Genomic DNA, 17,404 nt, shown 5'->3' on the forward strand with positions numbered 1-17,404 from the left:
ACACTCTACAGGTGTGTGGTATGTGTATGTGTGTGTGTGTGTAACACTGAGCTTGTAGTCACTCTACAGGTGTGTGTGTATGTGTGTAACACTGAGCTTGTAGACACTCTACAGGTGTGTGGTATGTGTATGGGTGTGTAAAACTGAAATTGTAGTCACTCTGCAGGCCACATTTCGTGATCCATCAGTTTGATACTTCACATGTTACTTAGTTATCAAGAGAGGGAGAACCCTATTAATTTTGGGGTCCAATAGTCAAGGCCAGTATGGGATATCGTAGAAAAAGCTTATAGACACTCATTGCGAGGGGATATGTCCCCCGTCATCTAAAGCTTTTGTTTTATGGGGATTTATAGTGTGAATTCCTACTTGTAAATCAGATTGAGTGTACAGGAAATGATTTAGTCTTTTACTCAAGAACACTAGTTTGGTTCTTATGTTCAGAAAAGACATTTTCCTTCAACACAGTCAAAAGTTTGAAATACTTGCATATCTAACGGTATTGCAATCAATCTTTTTTTTTTTTTTTGCAGAGAGGGAAAGACAAAAGAAAGTCGGTGACATTTGTGGAAGAAGAGAACCAGTATGGACCGGTTCTGGCTGCCCAGTACTTGACATATCTCGTCACTCATCCGATCTGTAGAGAAGCCGTTCTATCTCACCAGGCTGAGCACCTGCATCATATACAACAGCTATTACAGCAGGCTATGGTGAGAACGTTTATTTTAACGTTAAACGGAAATTTATATCGAACTTAAAGGCCTGGGGCCCGTTTTACAAAAGGTCATAAGTCCTAAAATTAGTCGTAAGACATAACTTACGATGTGCGACCGTTTTACAAAGATTTAGGATTTACAAGTTACGATGAAATTCGGCCTTAAGTCTATGACCGCCCGGGGCGGCCCTATGTCCCAAGTTTTCTCGTAAGTGCTCCATAAAATCTTTGTTACTATGGTTATTAAAATAATTATACCCCCCGCAACAAGTTGTGGGGGGGGTATACTGGAATCAGGTTGTCCGTCCGTCCGTCTGTCTGTAGACGCAATGGTTTCCGGACTCTAAAGCATTATCCTTTCCACCTACCGTCACCATATCATATATATGGACTACCCATGGGATGAAGATGTTCCCTATCGATTTTGGGGTCAAAAGGTCAAAGGTCAAGCGCACTGGACATCGAAGTAGCAATATGGTTTCCGGGCTCTAAAGCGTTATTTTTCCACCTTCAGTCACCATATCATATATATGGACTACCCATGGAATGAAGATGTTCCCTATCGATTTTGGGGTCAGAAGGTCAAAGGTCAAGTGCACTGGACATCGAAGTAGCAATATGGTTTCCGGGCTCTAAAGCGTTATCCTTTCCACCTACAGTCACCATATCATACATATGGACTACCCATGAGATGAAGATGTTCCCTATCGATTTTGGAGTCAAAAGGTCAAAGGTCACGCGCACTGGACATCGAAGTAGCAATATGGTTTCCGGGCTCTAAAGCGTTATCCTTTCCACCTACAGTCACCATATCATACATATGGACTACCCATGGGATGAAGATGTTCCCTATCGATTTTGGGGTCAAAAGGTCAAAGGTCACGCGCACTGGATATCGAAGTAGCAATATGGTTCGGTTTGTCATGCCATTTGTTTTTTACACTCAGAAAAGAGGTAGTTTATACCTATTACCAACACCCTTTGGGAGATTGGGGTAAGCGGGGGGTATTCTTAGTGAGCATTGCTCACAGTACCTCTTGTTCAACATGGCTGCATTTCTAATGTTAAATGTTATGAATGAGACTCATAAAAAAACGTGTGCTGCAGGTGTTTCGCGATAGAAATAATCCATTGGACTACCTCAATGATGTTGAGGTAGTCAAGAGGTATCGTTTGCCCAGGCGGTATCTCTATGAGTTAACAGATTTAGTGCGGGGAGACGTAGAGCATCCTACAAACCTAAGCAAGGCTGTACCAGCTGTTATTCAAGTACATACCATGATTCATTATTGTCTGCACACATAAAGGCCTGTCCTGCCTCCTTTGTTTACTACAATGCGTCACTTCCTCTGATGACTTCGTCACACAAAATGTGGTTACGTACTCGTATATTCCCATCAGTGCATGGATCAAACAAATGTAGCAAGTATGTGCCATAGGATCCATTGCAATGTTTGTATATTACCGCATAGACCATACTTTTTCCAATGATGTTGACTACTTCAAGGATTTTTTAAAAGAAAGTATGCATGTCATATCAGATCTTATTAATTTCGACACACCCATCCACACATAGTTAGGCCTAATTATGTAGGCCTATATTATACATGTATGCACGCACTAGTACATCATTTATATGCACTTACACATACTAGTACATCATTTATATGCACAGTGTCATTCAATACCATGGTAGATTTATACAAGTTATTTGTATATATGAGAAAGACACTATCAGGAAAAAATTGTGAGTGAATTAATCCTTAACCCTTTTCCACGTCCACCCCCGTCCATTAAATTATCAGTTAGGCCTATTAGTATGTTTTGTTTGTACATGTATTTCAAATGGAAAAAGAAATTGTGAGTGAATTAATTAATAACTACACACACACCCCCACCCCCCCCCCACCCCCACCCCCACCTCCCCATTATACCAGTTATTAGTATTTATGAAAAATAGACGGTGTTGCATTTTTTTTTTAAAGTGATTGAATGACACCCCACCCCCTCAACAAGTACATGTACCATCATATGGCTTGTTATATAGCCAATGTATGTAAAAACAAAATGCTTGCTCATAACATACTATGCAATAATTAAGAATTGTTTATATGTACATGTATTGATCGGCTTCAAATGGTTAACATTCAATCAACAGGTTTTGGCTACAGTCACATGTCTAACTTCAGAAAGGAGGGGGGAGTAGTAATGTCCATACTTCAGGTGCCTGTAATTACAATGTAAAGCTTCTTGATTTGGGGAAAGGGGGTACAGTATATCATCAGAAAGTTATATAGACCTTTATGTTCTCGTATCTCAATAATAAAAAGAACAATGAATATTACACGACTATTTGATATTTCCAACTGCGAATGTAGTACGCTCTAAATTAACAAAGCTAAAAATATCTACTCACCCTTTATAAATTGAATCAGTTTTGTAAAACTTCTGTTGAAAATTAGTTACATTTAACTACTGTTATATGCAATACTAAATTGTATACATACAGATTGATGTCACAGATACATGTCAAATATATATACTTATATATGAACTGTTAGTATGAATTATTTTATTAATTAATGTATCTATTAAGATTGTATATGTCAACATGTTGGTAAATCAATAGATTGAATTGAATAAATTTACTTCGCTTAATTAGCAAGGCAAATATATAATTCAAAGTTAATTTGGTGAATGTAGGTTTCGAATACACTGCTGATGAAATTTTCTTCCTTTTCATAGTCAAATAATAATATCAATTTTAATAATTACCCCTGCCGAATTTCCTGTGCTTTCTTCTTTGCAGTAAGAAAGGGTGAACATTTACCCTTAATTATATCATACCGTTCCACAACACCATCGACGAGCGCGGCTGTTTCACTGGCGCTCCAGTTTTCTTTCCTCCGCAGTGTACATCAAAGCGTCAGGTTTCGCGCGGTATCTATATATGTTCATTTCTACAACTTCTTGCGCTGAAGAGTTCCATATATGACTTGCGACAAAAGAATTTACGATATACAATTACAATACGTTTTGTAAAACGGTCCTACGATCTGTCATAAGTTCTTCAAATTATTGACTTAGGACTTAAGATTTACGACTTTTTGTAAAACGGGCCCCTGGTGATTTTGTGATTGACGAGAAGGATTTGTCACAAAATGTTGACATTTATGGTACATGTACAGTATATGAAAGAATGTGTGATATCAGATTGTTCAATATTATTATGAATAAACTGAATATAGTATGTACATTTTGCAGAATCTTATAATTTCAGAACCTTGTAGTGTCTGTGGTGGAGGGCCAGACCGCTAGCTCGCTGCCATGTGATCTCCTGACACAGTACTTAACCATGTACTGTCGACTATCAGTGTTACTTCATAGTCAGGTAACTAACACTAAGTCTACACACCGAGTTAGTACATGTACTGTCGACTGTCAGTGTTACTTCATAGTCAGGTAACTAACACTAAGTCTACACACCGAGTTAGTACATGTACTGTCGACTGTCAGTGTTACTTCATAGTCAGGTAACTAACACTAAGTCTACACACCGAGTTAGTACATGTACTGTCGACTGTCAGTGTTACTTCATAGTCCGGTAACTAACACTAAGTCTACACACCGAGTTAGTACATGTACTGTCAGTGTTACTTCATAGTCAGGTAACTAACACCAAGTCTACACACTGAGTTAGTACATGTACTGTCGACTGTCAGTGTTACTTCATAGTCAGGTAACTAACACTAAGTTTACACACCGAGTTAGTACATGTACTGTCAGTGTTACTTCATAGTCAGGTAACTAACACCAAGTCTACACACCGAGTCAGTACATGTACTGTCAGTGTAACTTCATAGTCAGGTAACTAACACTAAATCTACACACCGAGTTAGTACATGTACTGTCGACTGTCAGTGTTACTTCATAGTCAGGTAACTAACACTAAGTCTACATACCGAGTTAGTACATTTACTGTTAGTGTAACTTCATAGTCAGGTAACTAACACTAAGTCTACATACCGAGTTAGTACATGTATAGTGTAAAACAGAAATGTGCATTACACTGTCCCAGAAATGGTCAATTCATCCCTGCTTTATAAAATGTCAAATGGAGGGAAAGTACAGCTAAGAAATATTTAATATTGTATAACGACCAACAAATTGTAAAAAAAAAAAATTGGCATGTTTCATTTTGTCTTTGGATGCACATATATTTCAACCTGTTAACATTGGTTGTAAGACAAAGAGTAGACTTTTAGAAGCTTTTAGTTAACTATCTTTATCGGACTAGTTTTGTTTAATGGAGGCAGGTTTATAGACATGATTTTATCTTACAGGAGACAGGTTTATAGACGTGATTTTATCTTACAGGAGGCAGGTTTATAGACGTGATTTTATCTTACAGGAGGCAGGTTTATAGACGTGATTTTATCTTACAGAAGGGATTGGAGAGGCAGATTTATAGACGTGATTTTATCTTACAGGAGGCAGGTTTATAGACGTGATTTTATCTTACAGGAGGCAGGTTTATAGACGTGATTTTATCTTTATAGACGTGATTTTATCTTACAGGAGGGATTGGAGAGGCAGGTTTATAGACGTGATTTTATCTTACAGGAGGCAGGTTTATAGACGTGATTTTATCTTACAGGAGACAGGTTTATAGACGTGATTTTATCTTACAGGAGACAGGTTTATAGACGTGATTTTATCTTACAGGAGACAGGTTTATAGACGTGATTTTATCTTACAGGAGGCAGGTTTATAGACGTGATTTTATCTTACAGGAGACAGGTTTATAGACGTGATTTTATCTTACAGGAGGCAGGTTTATAGACGTGATTTTATCTTACAGGAGACAGGTTTATAGACGTGATTTTATCTTACAGGAGACAGGTTTATAGACGTGATTTTATCTTACAGAAGGGATTGGAGAGGCAGGTTTATAGACATGATTTTATCTTACAGGAGGCAGGTTTATAGACGTGATTTTATCTTACAGGAGGCAGGTTTATAGACGTGATTTTATCTTACAGGAGACAGGTTTATAGACGTGATTTTATCTTACAGAAGGGATTGGAGAGGCAGGTTTATAGACGTGATTTTATCTTACAGGAGGCAGGTTTATAGACGTGATTTTATCTTACAGGAGACAGGTTTATAGACGTGATTTTATCTTACAGGAGGGATTGGATGTGATGTCTGTTCTCAGCACTGTTCTGGACTGGACAGAGATGAACATTCTATCTCACATGAACACTTCTGATTCAGACGCCGAAACCAGAAATGACAGAAAACGTTCTGTCGGTTCATCTCATTACAGACCGTCTCTGTGTGCCGAGATAGTGAAGGTAAGAAAATAGTAAAAAGATGTTAATCTAACCATATAGAGTATTGTTATGAGATGTTAATCTACCCATATAGAATATTATAATGAGATGTTAGTCTACCCATATAGAATATTATATTGAGATGTTAATCTACCCATATAGAATATTATAATGAGATGTTAATCTACCCATATAGAATCTTATGAGATGTTAATCTACCCTACCCGTATAGAATACTATAATGAGATGTTCATGTGATCATTCTAGAATGTTATAATGAGATGTTAATATGTCCATTCTAGAATATTATAATGAGATGTTCATGTGATCATTCTAGAATGTTATAATGAGATGTTAATGTACCCATTCTAGAATGTTATAATAAGATGTTAATGTGTCCATTCTAGAATGTTATAGTGAGATGTTAATTTAACCATTCTAGAATGTTATAATGAGGTGTTAATATATCCATTCTAGAATGTTATAGTGAGATGTTAATATGTCCTTTCTAGAATGTTATAATGAGATGTTAATGTGTTCATTCTAGAATGTTATACTGAGATGTAATGTATCCATTCTAGAATGTTATAATGAGATGTAATGTATCCATTCTAGAATGTTATAATGAGGTTTTAATGTATCCATTCTAGTATGTTATAATGAGATGTTAATGTATCTATTCTAGAATGTTATAATGAGATGTTAATGTGTTCATTCTAGAATGTTATACTGAGATGTAATGTATCCATTCTAGAATGTTATAATGAGATGTAATGTATCCATTCTAGAATGTTATAATGAGGTTTTAATGTATCCATTCTAGTATGTTATAATGAGATGTTAATGTATCTATTCTAGAATGTTATAATGAGATGTTAATGTATCCATTCTAGAATGTTATAATGAGGTTTTAATGTATCCATTCTAGTATGTTATAGTGCAATGTTAATATATCCATTTTAGAATGTTATAATGAGGTTTTAATGTATCCATTCTAGAATGTTATAGTGAGATGTTAATGTATCCATTCTAGAATGTTATAATGAGATGTTAATGTATCCATTCTAGAATGTTATAATGAGGTTTTAATGTATCCATTCTAGAATGTTATAGTGAGATGTTAATGTGTCCTTTCTAGAATGTTATAATGAGGTGTAAATGTATCCATTCTAGAATGTTATAATGAGATGTTAATGTATCCATTCTAGAATGTTATAGTGAGATATTAATATATCCATTCTAGAATGTTATAAGAAGTTATAAATCTGCACATTCTAGAATGAAAAGAGAAGTGTGTAATCTTCCCATATTGAGATGTTAATCTCTTCATAGTAGAATATTTTAATGAGATGTTAATCTTTTCATAAAAGAATATTCTAATGAGATGTTAATCTCTTGATAATAGAATATTTTAATGAGATGTTAATCTCTTGATAATAGAATATTTTAATTAGATGTTAATCTCTTGATAATAGAATATTTTAATGAGATGTTAACCTACGCATTATAGAATGCTATTTTTTGTGGATGTTAAGTGAAATTTATTTCACAATTAGTAAAACACGATTAAGGAAAAAGTAAAAGAAAGGTACATGTAAATGTATACATATACTTATACACCTGCAGCTCCAAGATTAGTACAGTCAATACAATTAATGTCTCAAATATTTCACATGTTTACAGTGTGTAAAATCAGTCTATTAACTCGTGGATTTCACATGTGTTATATGAATTTGTTGTATATATTTTAGGTTGTTGTATATATTTTAGGTTGTGATGTATATTTTAGGTTGTGGTGTATATTTTAAGTTGTGGTGTATATTTGAGGTTGTTCTATATATTTTAGGTTGTTGTATATATTTTAGGTTGTGGTGTATATTTTAGGTTGTTGAGTATATATTTTAGGTTGTGGTGTATATTTTAAAGTGTGGTGTATATATTTTAGCTTGTGGTGTATATTTGAGGTTGTTGTATATATTTGAGGTTGTGGTGTATATTTTAAGTTGTTGTATATATTTGAGGTTGTGGTGTATATTTGAGGTTGTTGTATATATTTGAGGTTGTGGTGTATATTTGAGGTTGTTCTATATATTTTAGGTTGTTGTATATATTTTAGGTTGTGGTGTATATTTTAGGTTGTGGTGTATATTTTAAATTGTGGTGTATATTTTAAATTGTGGTGTATATATTTTAGGTTGTTGTATATATTTTAGGTTGTGTTTTATATATTTTAGGTTGTGGTTAGCTGCAATAATGTAGCCCTCTCTGATTTTTTTTTTTTTTTTTTTTTGGGGAGAGGGCTACAACTCCTTAGGATCTCCGTAATGGTGCAAATGCGGGAGTGATTCACTCCCGCAACATTTGCGCTCATTCTAAACATTTCCTGACTTTCTTTACGTAAATAAAATGATATTCTATGTTTCTTAGTCAATATATAAATTTACAACCTGCAACTTTAGATTTGTGAGGCTCTATTCTACCGTTTTCAACAATTTCGATAAATCCCAGTTTCTCGATTCATATTTGTGCGCCATGTTTTATGTACTGAAGTTTCAACTTCCGGTTGTCAAGTCATTTGCATATGCCATATAAGGTGGTATTTACATCAATGGACAAGTATGGAGGCGAAAGCTATTTCGTCGGTATTGAGAAGGTTTGAATTTAATATCAAGTTAAAAACCGAACAGCAGAGTGTAAATTCTTTCTGCAACAATATGATTTTCCTTCCTTTGTCGAAGTGGCTCGAGTAACTACATTTTCGCGCTGATTGTCAATGTTTAGGCTTTTCATTAGATCCACCTACGAGATCTCGCGATAACAAGCATGGCGGAGCAGACAAAGAATTTTGCATGCTGTACATTATATTTAATGAAAAACACCTTTATTAGACATGCCCGAGCACAAAGTTGGTACTCCTTTTGGTGTAAACAACATTTGGGACTAATACACAGAGTTTACTATCGGTTATTCATAAAATTAGTTTGCACCATTACGGAGATCCTATGGAATTGTTGCCCTATCCCGAAAATGTCAGAATAAAAAAAAAATTGGATTGGGCTACATTATTGCAGCTAGGTTTTGGTGTATATATTTTAGGTTGGTGTATATATTTTAGGTTGTTGTATATATTTTAGGTTGTGGTGTATATATTTTAGGTCGTTATATATATTTTTGTATTTTTATATTTTAGATTGTGTTAGAAGTATGTTCTAACTGTCTACTCGTTGGATTGGGAACACCCGAGTTTGTACTGAAGTTGTCCAACTTTTGTACTAAATGTCTCCATGAAGGTAAGTGAAATTACTGATGTTGATACAAGTAATCTTTTATTTATCTATTGTGTCAATATTAGTACATGTAGTATATAATTCCAATGTTATTTATTACAATTGTTTTGATTGGACAAAAATAAACAGCGTTTGTTTCCCTTATATAACTGGTACCAATAAACAGTACCATTCCCAATGCCAAAAACCGTAGATTTTTCCCAATTTTGAGACTAAAAATTCCCAATTCAATTGCTGAGAAATAGACAGCTGACATCATAATTTTCTTAGTCCGAAACGTTGTACGAGTTAACTAAAATGTTAACTTCAGGTATTAAATCGAAAGTACAAAACATGGCAGTGCACGTGTTGTAGAGCTACGATTATTTTAAAACGAGCCTACGACGATTCCTTATGTCTCACAACAGCAAATATTACTGTAAAAAAATTTGTAAAGAGATGACTGCTTCTTGTTTTGTTCTCTTTTTTTTCTTTTCTTTTAGTTGAAATCATTTGCTGATACATTGGTAGAAAATTCCCAATTTGTTCGATTTTGACGTTATTTTTCCCAATCGAATCGGTACCAGTAACAGTGGGTAGAAAAAAATCGCTGATAAATCTAAATGAGAATTTACACATCAATAAATCCAAAAACGCTATGTATACATACACGCCTGAAAACAAATAACATAGTGAGGGGAACTATTCAAATTATTGAAATTTATAATATAGGGAAGTTGAGGGAAGGAATTGGAATTATAAGAATCAAACATTCTTTTTGAAGAATTTATCGATGTGTATAAACTCCGGACATTTTACTCACAAACTTAACATAAAAGTGCTTTGCACTTTTTTTCAGTTTGTGAGTAAAATGTCCAGCGTTTACACATCGATAAATTCTTCAAAAAGAATGTTTAATCCTGTAATATTTTCTGCAGTTTAAACAAAGACTTTGGAACATATATAAAGTAGCAGTTTTTTACCGGTCATAATTTTTGGACTGTCCATCTGTCTGTGGCAAAAAACTTAAACCTTGATCATATCTTTACACCATAAGAAGTAGAACTTTCATATTTGGTATGTGTATTCTTTGTGGCAAGAACTTTCCATTGATACCAAAATCTTTGACCTGTTCATCTTAACATTGACCTTTTACCTACTTTTAGAAATTTTTTAGATTAGCCATATCTTTCAAATCGTAAGAGTTACTGTTTTTATAATGTTCATTTTTATATGCCCGTCATTAGACGGGACGTATTATGTTATGGCGCTGTCCGTCTAGCCTACTTTAGGGCTATAAGTATAGGTCAAACAGTTTTCCGGAATTTTTTCGTTACAGATATTGCCCTGAAATTTACACATAAGTTTCCTTTCAGAAGAATACAAGTTCGGTTTACATTTCAGCTGGATTGGTCCGTCCATCCGTGACCTACATTAGGACTAAAAGCATGTCAAACAGTTTTCCGGGCTTTTTTTCATTATGGATACAGACATTGCCCTGAAATTTAGTCAAAGGCTTTCTCTTGGAGAAATACAAGTTCAGTTCGCATTTCAGCTGGATTGGTCCATCCTTGACCTACATTTGAGCTTAAAAAAAATAGGTCTAATAGTTTTCCAGGCTTTTTTTTTCATTACGGATACAAACATTTCGGTTGAGCATCACTGAAGAGACATTATTTGTCAAAATGCGCATCTGGTGCATCAAAATTGGTACCATATAAGTTTTACATTATGATCCCTGGGTCGAGGCCTCTGCTGGTGGACTGTTAGTCCCCAAGGGTCTCTACAGCCCAGTAGCTAAGTACTTCGTTACTAGCTTGAAAATACGGATGTATATTTAATTGCTGTTATAAAATTTAGAAATTCATTTCAAAATTAAGGATTATCTCCCTCATGCATAGCTCTTATCCTTGGACGAATTTGACTCCACTTTTTTGGCACGCTGTTTTTGGCTATAATAGCTCTAAAACTTCATTGTTATTTCGGATTTCAAACATTTCGGTTGAGCATCACTGAAGAGACATTATTTGTCCAAATGCGCATCTGGTGCATCAAAATTGGTACCGTATAAGTTTTACATACAGGTATTGCCCTGATATTTAGTCAAAGGCTTCCTCTCAGAGGAATACAAGTTCAGTTTGCATTTCAGCTGGATTGGTCCATCCTTGACCTACTTTTTGGAAAAAATAGTTCAAACCATTTTCCGGGCTTTTTTTTTCATTACGGATACAGATGTTGCCCTGATATTTAGTAAAAGGCTTCCTCTCAGAGGAATACAAGCTCGGTTAGCATTTCAGCTGGATTGGTCCATCCTTGACCTACTTTTGGACTAAAAATACGTCAGACAGTTTTCCGGGCTTTCTTTTATTACGGATACAGATATTGCCCTGATATTTGGTCAAAAACTTCCTCTCGAAGGAAGACAAGTGCAGTAAACACTTTAGCTGGATTGGCGCACTACGACCTACATTACTTTAAGGGTAAAAGTAGGTCAAACAGTTTTCCAGATTTTTTATGTAATGGTTACAGGTATTGCTCTGAAATTTAGTCACAACCTCCCTTTCAGAGAAATACATAATCAGTTCACATGTCAGATGGATTGGTGCACCATGACTCACTTTAAGGCTTTTCTATTCAGAATGTGTGTTGTATCAATTCATAGTGCACAATATGCTTCCAGGTTGAATTTCACGGTCCGACGTGCGTATATTGTACTGTTCTTGTTTTAACAATAGGTCAAAGTCCAAGGTTACTAGGGCAAAAGTTTTGATATTATATCAAAGGCCTGGTCATGAAATTTTGAGAAGAGACCTTTCCAATAATACCAGATCTATTGACCTTGTGACATTCACCACAGACCTCGTTTTTGAAAAAAATTCCAAAAAAAACTTTGACCTTGGTCAATATGCCGCCGCCTCCCTCCTCTCCCCCCCCCCCCCCCCCACCCCCACCCCCCCCCCCCCCCACCCCCTATGAATTCACTAAAGTGTTGTACTCCGGGGGCACCAGTGTTCACAAACTCATTAGTAATGTCTTGATTTTATCAGGTACTTGAATGTTATCTTTTCACCTAAAAGCATTGAACTATTAGAGTTTTTCTACCCATCGTTCTACAATATACAAACAATAACTGTCTAGTTTTTGTCCCTGCAACATGGAGGGGTGACATAGAAATACCGTTCGTGCATCTGTCAGCCCCTTTGTTGGTGCAACTCCTGCGTAACTGCTCAAGGGATTTTGTAGGATTGATAATCACCATCTGTAGTTAATCATATTGCGACGCCATTTTAATTTAACAAATTTTACAGGAGTTACGGGACTTTTGTGCTTTAACTCTTTTTTTTACAGCTACAGGGGACATACTGTTATACATAGGAATCTTGTTTGGTTTAAGATCCTAACAAGTCGATTTTGATCTTGTGGTAATTCACATAAATTGTGTTGTTGCATGAAATTACCTTGTGTTCAAATCTATCTCAAAAACTCAAATATCATGTGTTCCCAGAACATGTGTAACGAAATAGGAACAGTTCAGAACTAGGCTGTCAAGTGTAAATATTATGGTGTATGTGGTCCATCCCTCTGTGCAGGATGATTTGAAACTTCATCTCTCTATCATGTTTTGAATGTCACTCATCTCTCTATCTTGTTTTGAATGTCACTCATCTCTCTATCATGTTTTGAATGTCACTCATCTCTCTATCTTGTTTTGAATGTCACTCATTTCTTTATCATGTTTTGAATGTCACTCATCTCTCTATCATGTTTTGAATGTCACTCATCTCTCTGTCATGTTTTGAATGTCACTCATCTCTCTATCATGTTTTGAATGTCACTCAACTCTATCATGTTTTGAATGTCACTCATCTCTCTATCTTGTTTTGAATGTGACTCATCTCTCTATCATGTTTTGAATATGACTCAACTCTCTATCATGTTTTGAATGTCACTCAACTCTCTATCATGTTTTGAATGTCACTCATCTCTCTATCATGTTTTGAGTATCACTCATCTCTCTATCATGTTTTGAATGTCACTCAACTCTCTATCATGTTTTGAATGTCACTCATCTCTCTATCATGTTTTGAATGTCACTCAACTCTCTATCATGTTTTGAATGTCACTCATCTCTCTATCATGTTTTGAGTATCACTCATCTCTCTATCATGTTTTGAATGTCACTCAACTCTCTATCATGTTTTGAATGTCACTCATCTCTCTATCATGTTTTGAGTATCACTCATCTCTCTATCATGTTTTGAATGTCACTCAACTCTCTATCATGTTTTGAATGTCACTCATCTCTCTATCATGTTTTGAATGTGACTCATCTCTCTATCTTGTTTTGAATGTCACTCATCTCTGTATCTTGTTTTGAATGTCACTCATCTCTCTATCATGTTTTGAATGTCACTCATCTCTCTATCTTGTTTTGAATGTCACTCATCTCTATCATGTTTTGAATGTGACTCATCTCTCTATCATGTTTTGAATGTCACTCAACTCTCTATCTTGTTTTGAATGTGACTCATCTCTCTATCTTGTTTTGAATGTCACTCATCTCTCTATCATGTTTTGAATGTCACTCATCTCTCTATCTTGTTTTGAATGTGACTCATCTCTCTATCATGTTTTGAATGTGACTCATCTCTCTATCATGTTTTGAGTATCACTCATCTCTCTACAGGCTGTCCAGCGGCCCTAAAATTCCTAAAAATTCCTAATTTTTTTCAGTTTTGCTAAAATTCCTTAAAAAAAAAAAATGTAAAATTCAAGGGGAAATCCTAAAAAAGCCCTTATTTTTCATGTCAATTCGTACTTTTTTATCAGTCTTGAAAAATCAAAATGCATTCATACAAAATGTGTGTTATTAACGTAGATTGCAGTTCTTATTCAGATAATGCTGATGCAGTGAAAGGCAGTTGACCTGTGGATCCATGTGTCAAGCTTGTTTATTGGTTGTGACTTTGTGATAAAGAGTTGAGATTTTAGGTATGTAAATAGTAATATTTTTTAATTAGCAATTTATCCCAATGAAGAATATCTGAGGGATGTTTGCTCCTTCATTGAAAGTGTAGCAAGCTGTTTACTTATTCAAATAAAGAGAAGTATTTCTTTTTGTTCTTTTAAGGAGCTGTAGTAAAACCATATATCAGATGGTTCCTTTCCAACAACTTATGAAGCAAATACGCAACACTTCTCTTTATATACAATAGTGTTTGCAGTCAAACCTGTTTGTATACGGTCAACATCTGGAGAAAACTGACTTGCATATAGAGGTGACATTTTGATTGAGGTTCAAAATACATATAAATTTACAACAGGTTTGACTGCATTTCAAACTTTATTTTCAGGAAATTTAAATCACAGCTGTTAACAAACTTGCTCAAATGCTTTTTAAAATGTGGTTTTCTAATCTTAAAGGAAATTATTACATTATAATTCTCTATATTTCAGGTTATAGCCAATAATAGCTGAGACCATGGAACACTGGAATACACCCTTCCTGTACTTGCATCTTATTTGTGTGTCATGTGAGTTTCTTTATTGTCAAATTTGACAAGGTAAGTCCTTTTAAATAATTAAAACTTCCGCAATTTGGTTAAAAATTCCTAATTTAGCCCTAATTTTTTTAAATTTTACCCCTAAAATTTGCCCTTATTTTTTGTCCAAGGGTGCTGGACAACCTGCTCTCTATCATGTTTTGAGTATCACTCATCTCTCTATCATGTTTTGAATGTCACTCATCTCTCTATCATGTTTTGAATGTCACTCATCTCTCTATCTTGTTTTGAATGTCACTCATCTCTCTATCATGTTTTGAATGTGACTCATCTCTCTATCATGTTTTGAGTATCACTCATCTCTCTATCATGTTTTGAGTATCACTCATCTCTCTATCATGTTTTGAGTATCACTCATCTCTCTATCATGTTTTGAATGTCACTCATCTCTCTATCTTGTTTTGAATGTCACTCATCTCTCTATCATGTTTTGAATGTCACTCATCTCTCTATCATGTTTTGAGTATCACTCATCTCTCTATCATGTTTTGAATGTCACTCATCTCTCTATCTTGTTTTGAATGTCACTCATCTCTCTATCATGTTTTGAGTATCACTCATCTCTCTATCATGTTTTGAATGTCACTCATCTCTCTATCTTGTTTTGAATGTGACTCATCTCTCTATCATGTTTTGAGTATCACTCATCTCTCTATCATGTTTTGAATGTCACTCATCTCTCTATCATGTTTTTGAATTCGGTTTTATTGAATGTTACAAATTATGCACTGGCCGCATATTTTAGGCTTGATTTCAAAATATTTAACTGTAGCTACATGTATTTTTGATGAAATAAGAATGATTTATTTTGGTCATGTACATAACATATATAAAACCCGCTCTAACCAGTATTATGTATTGAATCTGGGAAATTTCATGATGAGGAACTTCGAAGGCAATTTGCATAAATATATTCAGCTGATTAGTTTTTCTGTTAACAGTACACTTCACATAGATAGTTTAGATAGTTAGAATGTTGGGGGGGGGGGGGGTGGATGTTACATGAGAAATTTACAGTTCATGTTAACAGAATTTCTGGGGTATTTTTACAGATGAGAAATTTACAGTGCTTACGGACATCGCATCCTGTTTGTACCATGTGACTGAGTTTGTTCTGAGTCAGGAGGAAGACCCGGAGCAGAACTCGGTGATTGTAGAACTACTGGGTAACATTCTGACCTCCGTGCAGAGAGACGGTGACCCGAACAACAAGTCGGCCAACAAGGTCAGCATTCTTATTCAGATCTCGTCTGTATCTTACGTCCAACTGAAAATTTTACACTGAAGTAGAGACGCCACCAGCAGTAGGAGAAGTGCCAAAAAAATTACCTATTCATTGCACTCGAGGCCGTAGAAGTGAGGGTTCTTTATGCCAACGCCAACAGTGACACGACCTCCATTTTCAGGTCATATCCAAAAGACCCGTGACTTTCGTTTCTAGATAGATGCCTGGGAACAGTCACTACTTCTGTTAAACATCTTAGGCCCAAAAAAAATTAATCAATAGTTTCTCAGGCCCTGCCACATCTGTTGAAATGGTACCACATGGAAATTTTTTTTTTTAATTTAATGAGGTAATTCTTTTGTTATACATATAGATATTTATGTAAAACTTTTAGAAGGTTTTAACAAGATATTTTAAGTATCTTTTGTTCAAATAATTATTGAATGCAAACTGAATTATGTGCAAGTGTTTAAGAATAATAGAATACATTTAATAGTAAGTAAGGTGTGAAGCTATTTAGAGAAATGAAAATTCTATATTCCATTGCTTATTCTATATGAGAAAGAAAAGTTAACTCATCCTACCGTCAACATTAAGGAAAGATAGCTCAATCTACAGCCAAGTAAAAAAAAAAAAAAAACAATTCCTACTTGCCTCATCAAAATTTGAAATTTTTGGCCTGAGAAACTATTAATTTTTTAGCTCACCTGCTCAAGTGAGCTTTTCAGATCGCCTGTTGTCTGTCCGTCTGTCTATGTAAACTTTTAACATTTTTGACTTCTTCTCCAGAACCACTGGGCCAATTTCAACCAAACTTGGCCAAAAGCATCCTTAGGTGAAGGGCTTTCAGGTATATTCAAATAAAGGGTCATGCCCCCTTCAAAGGGGAGATAATCACAAAAATAGGGTTGGGTCATTTAAAAATCTTCTCAAGAACCACTGGGCCAGAAGAACTTGAATAGAATTGTTGAACACTAATTCCATGCCTTTTGTTTGTAGATAATCTCCTGCATACGAGCCCCAGTCACAGAAACCCTCAACAGTATCTACAACCGAGCGGAACATCAGACACTACAGCAGGGCCTCACATCGTCTGTCATCACATCAGTCGTGGATGAAATGACCTTGTCCAGTGTCAAGGTCAGGTCTAGGGTTCAGGATGATATCAGTTATTTTATAAATCATTGTTAATGCACTTATGCAGATAATGATTTTCTTTCTGAACCAGCATGCCTCGTGTTTATTTAACACTGTAGATGTAGGTGTCACATACATATATGTTTCAAAGTTTCGTGGAT

At 35.2% G+C, this 17,404-nt stretch overlaps 1 protein-coding gene across 4 annotated transcripts in view; it reads left to right on the top strand.

The window, feature by feature from the left end:
• LOC125673043 (condensin-2 complex subunit G2-like) overlaps positions 1-17,404 on the top strand; it is a 93,044-nt gene that overhangs the window by 65,880 nt on the left and 9,760 nt on the right. For 3 of the 4 annotated variants that reach the window (XM_048909298.2, XM_048909300.2, XM_048909302.2), the window contains 6 exons: positions 534-710; positions 3,996-4,106; positions 5,905-6,072; positions 9,242-9,341; positions 15,934-16,106; positions 17,106-17,246. In XM_048909298.2, coding sequence (XP_048765255.2) covers positions 534-710; positions 3,996-4,106; positions 5,905-6,072; positions 9,242-9,341; positions 15,934-16,106; positions 17,106-17,246 — 870 coding nt within the window. Of the gene's footprint in view, positions 1-533; positions 711-3,995; positions 4,107-5,904; positions 6,073-9,241; positions 9,342-14,203; positions 14,310-14,448; positions 14,581-15,933; positions 16,107-17,105; positions 17,247-17,404 lie in introns of those variants that run through there. The other variant, XR_007369239.2, reaches the window with a different exon arrangement.

The sequence above is a fragment of the Ostrea edulis genome, chromosome 3 (assembly GCF_947568905.1).
Source record: "Ostrea edulis chromosome 3, xbOstEdul1.1, whole genome shotgun sequence".
NCBI lineage: Eukaryota > Metazoa > Mollusca > Bivalvia > Ostreida > Ostreidae > Ostrea > Ostrea edulis.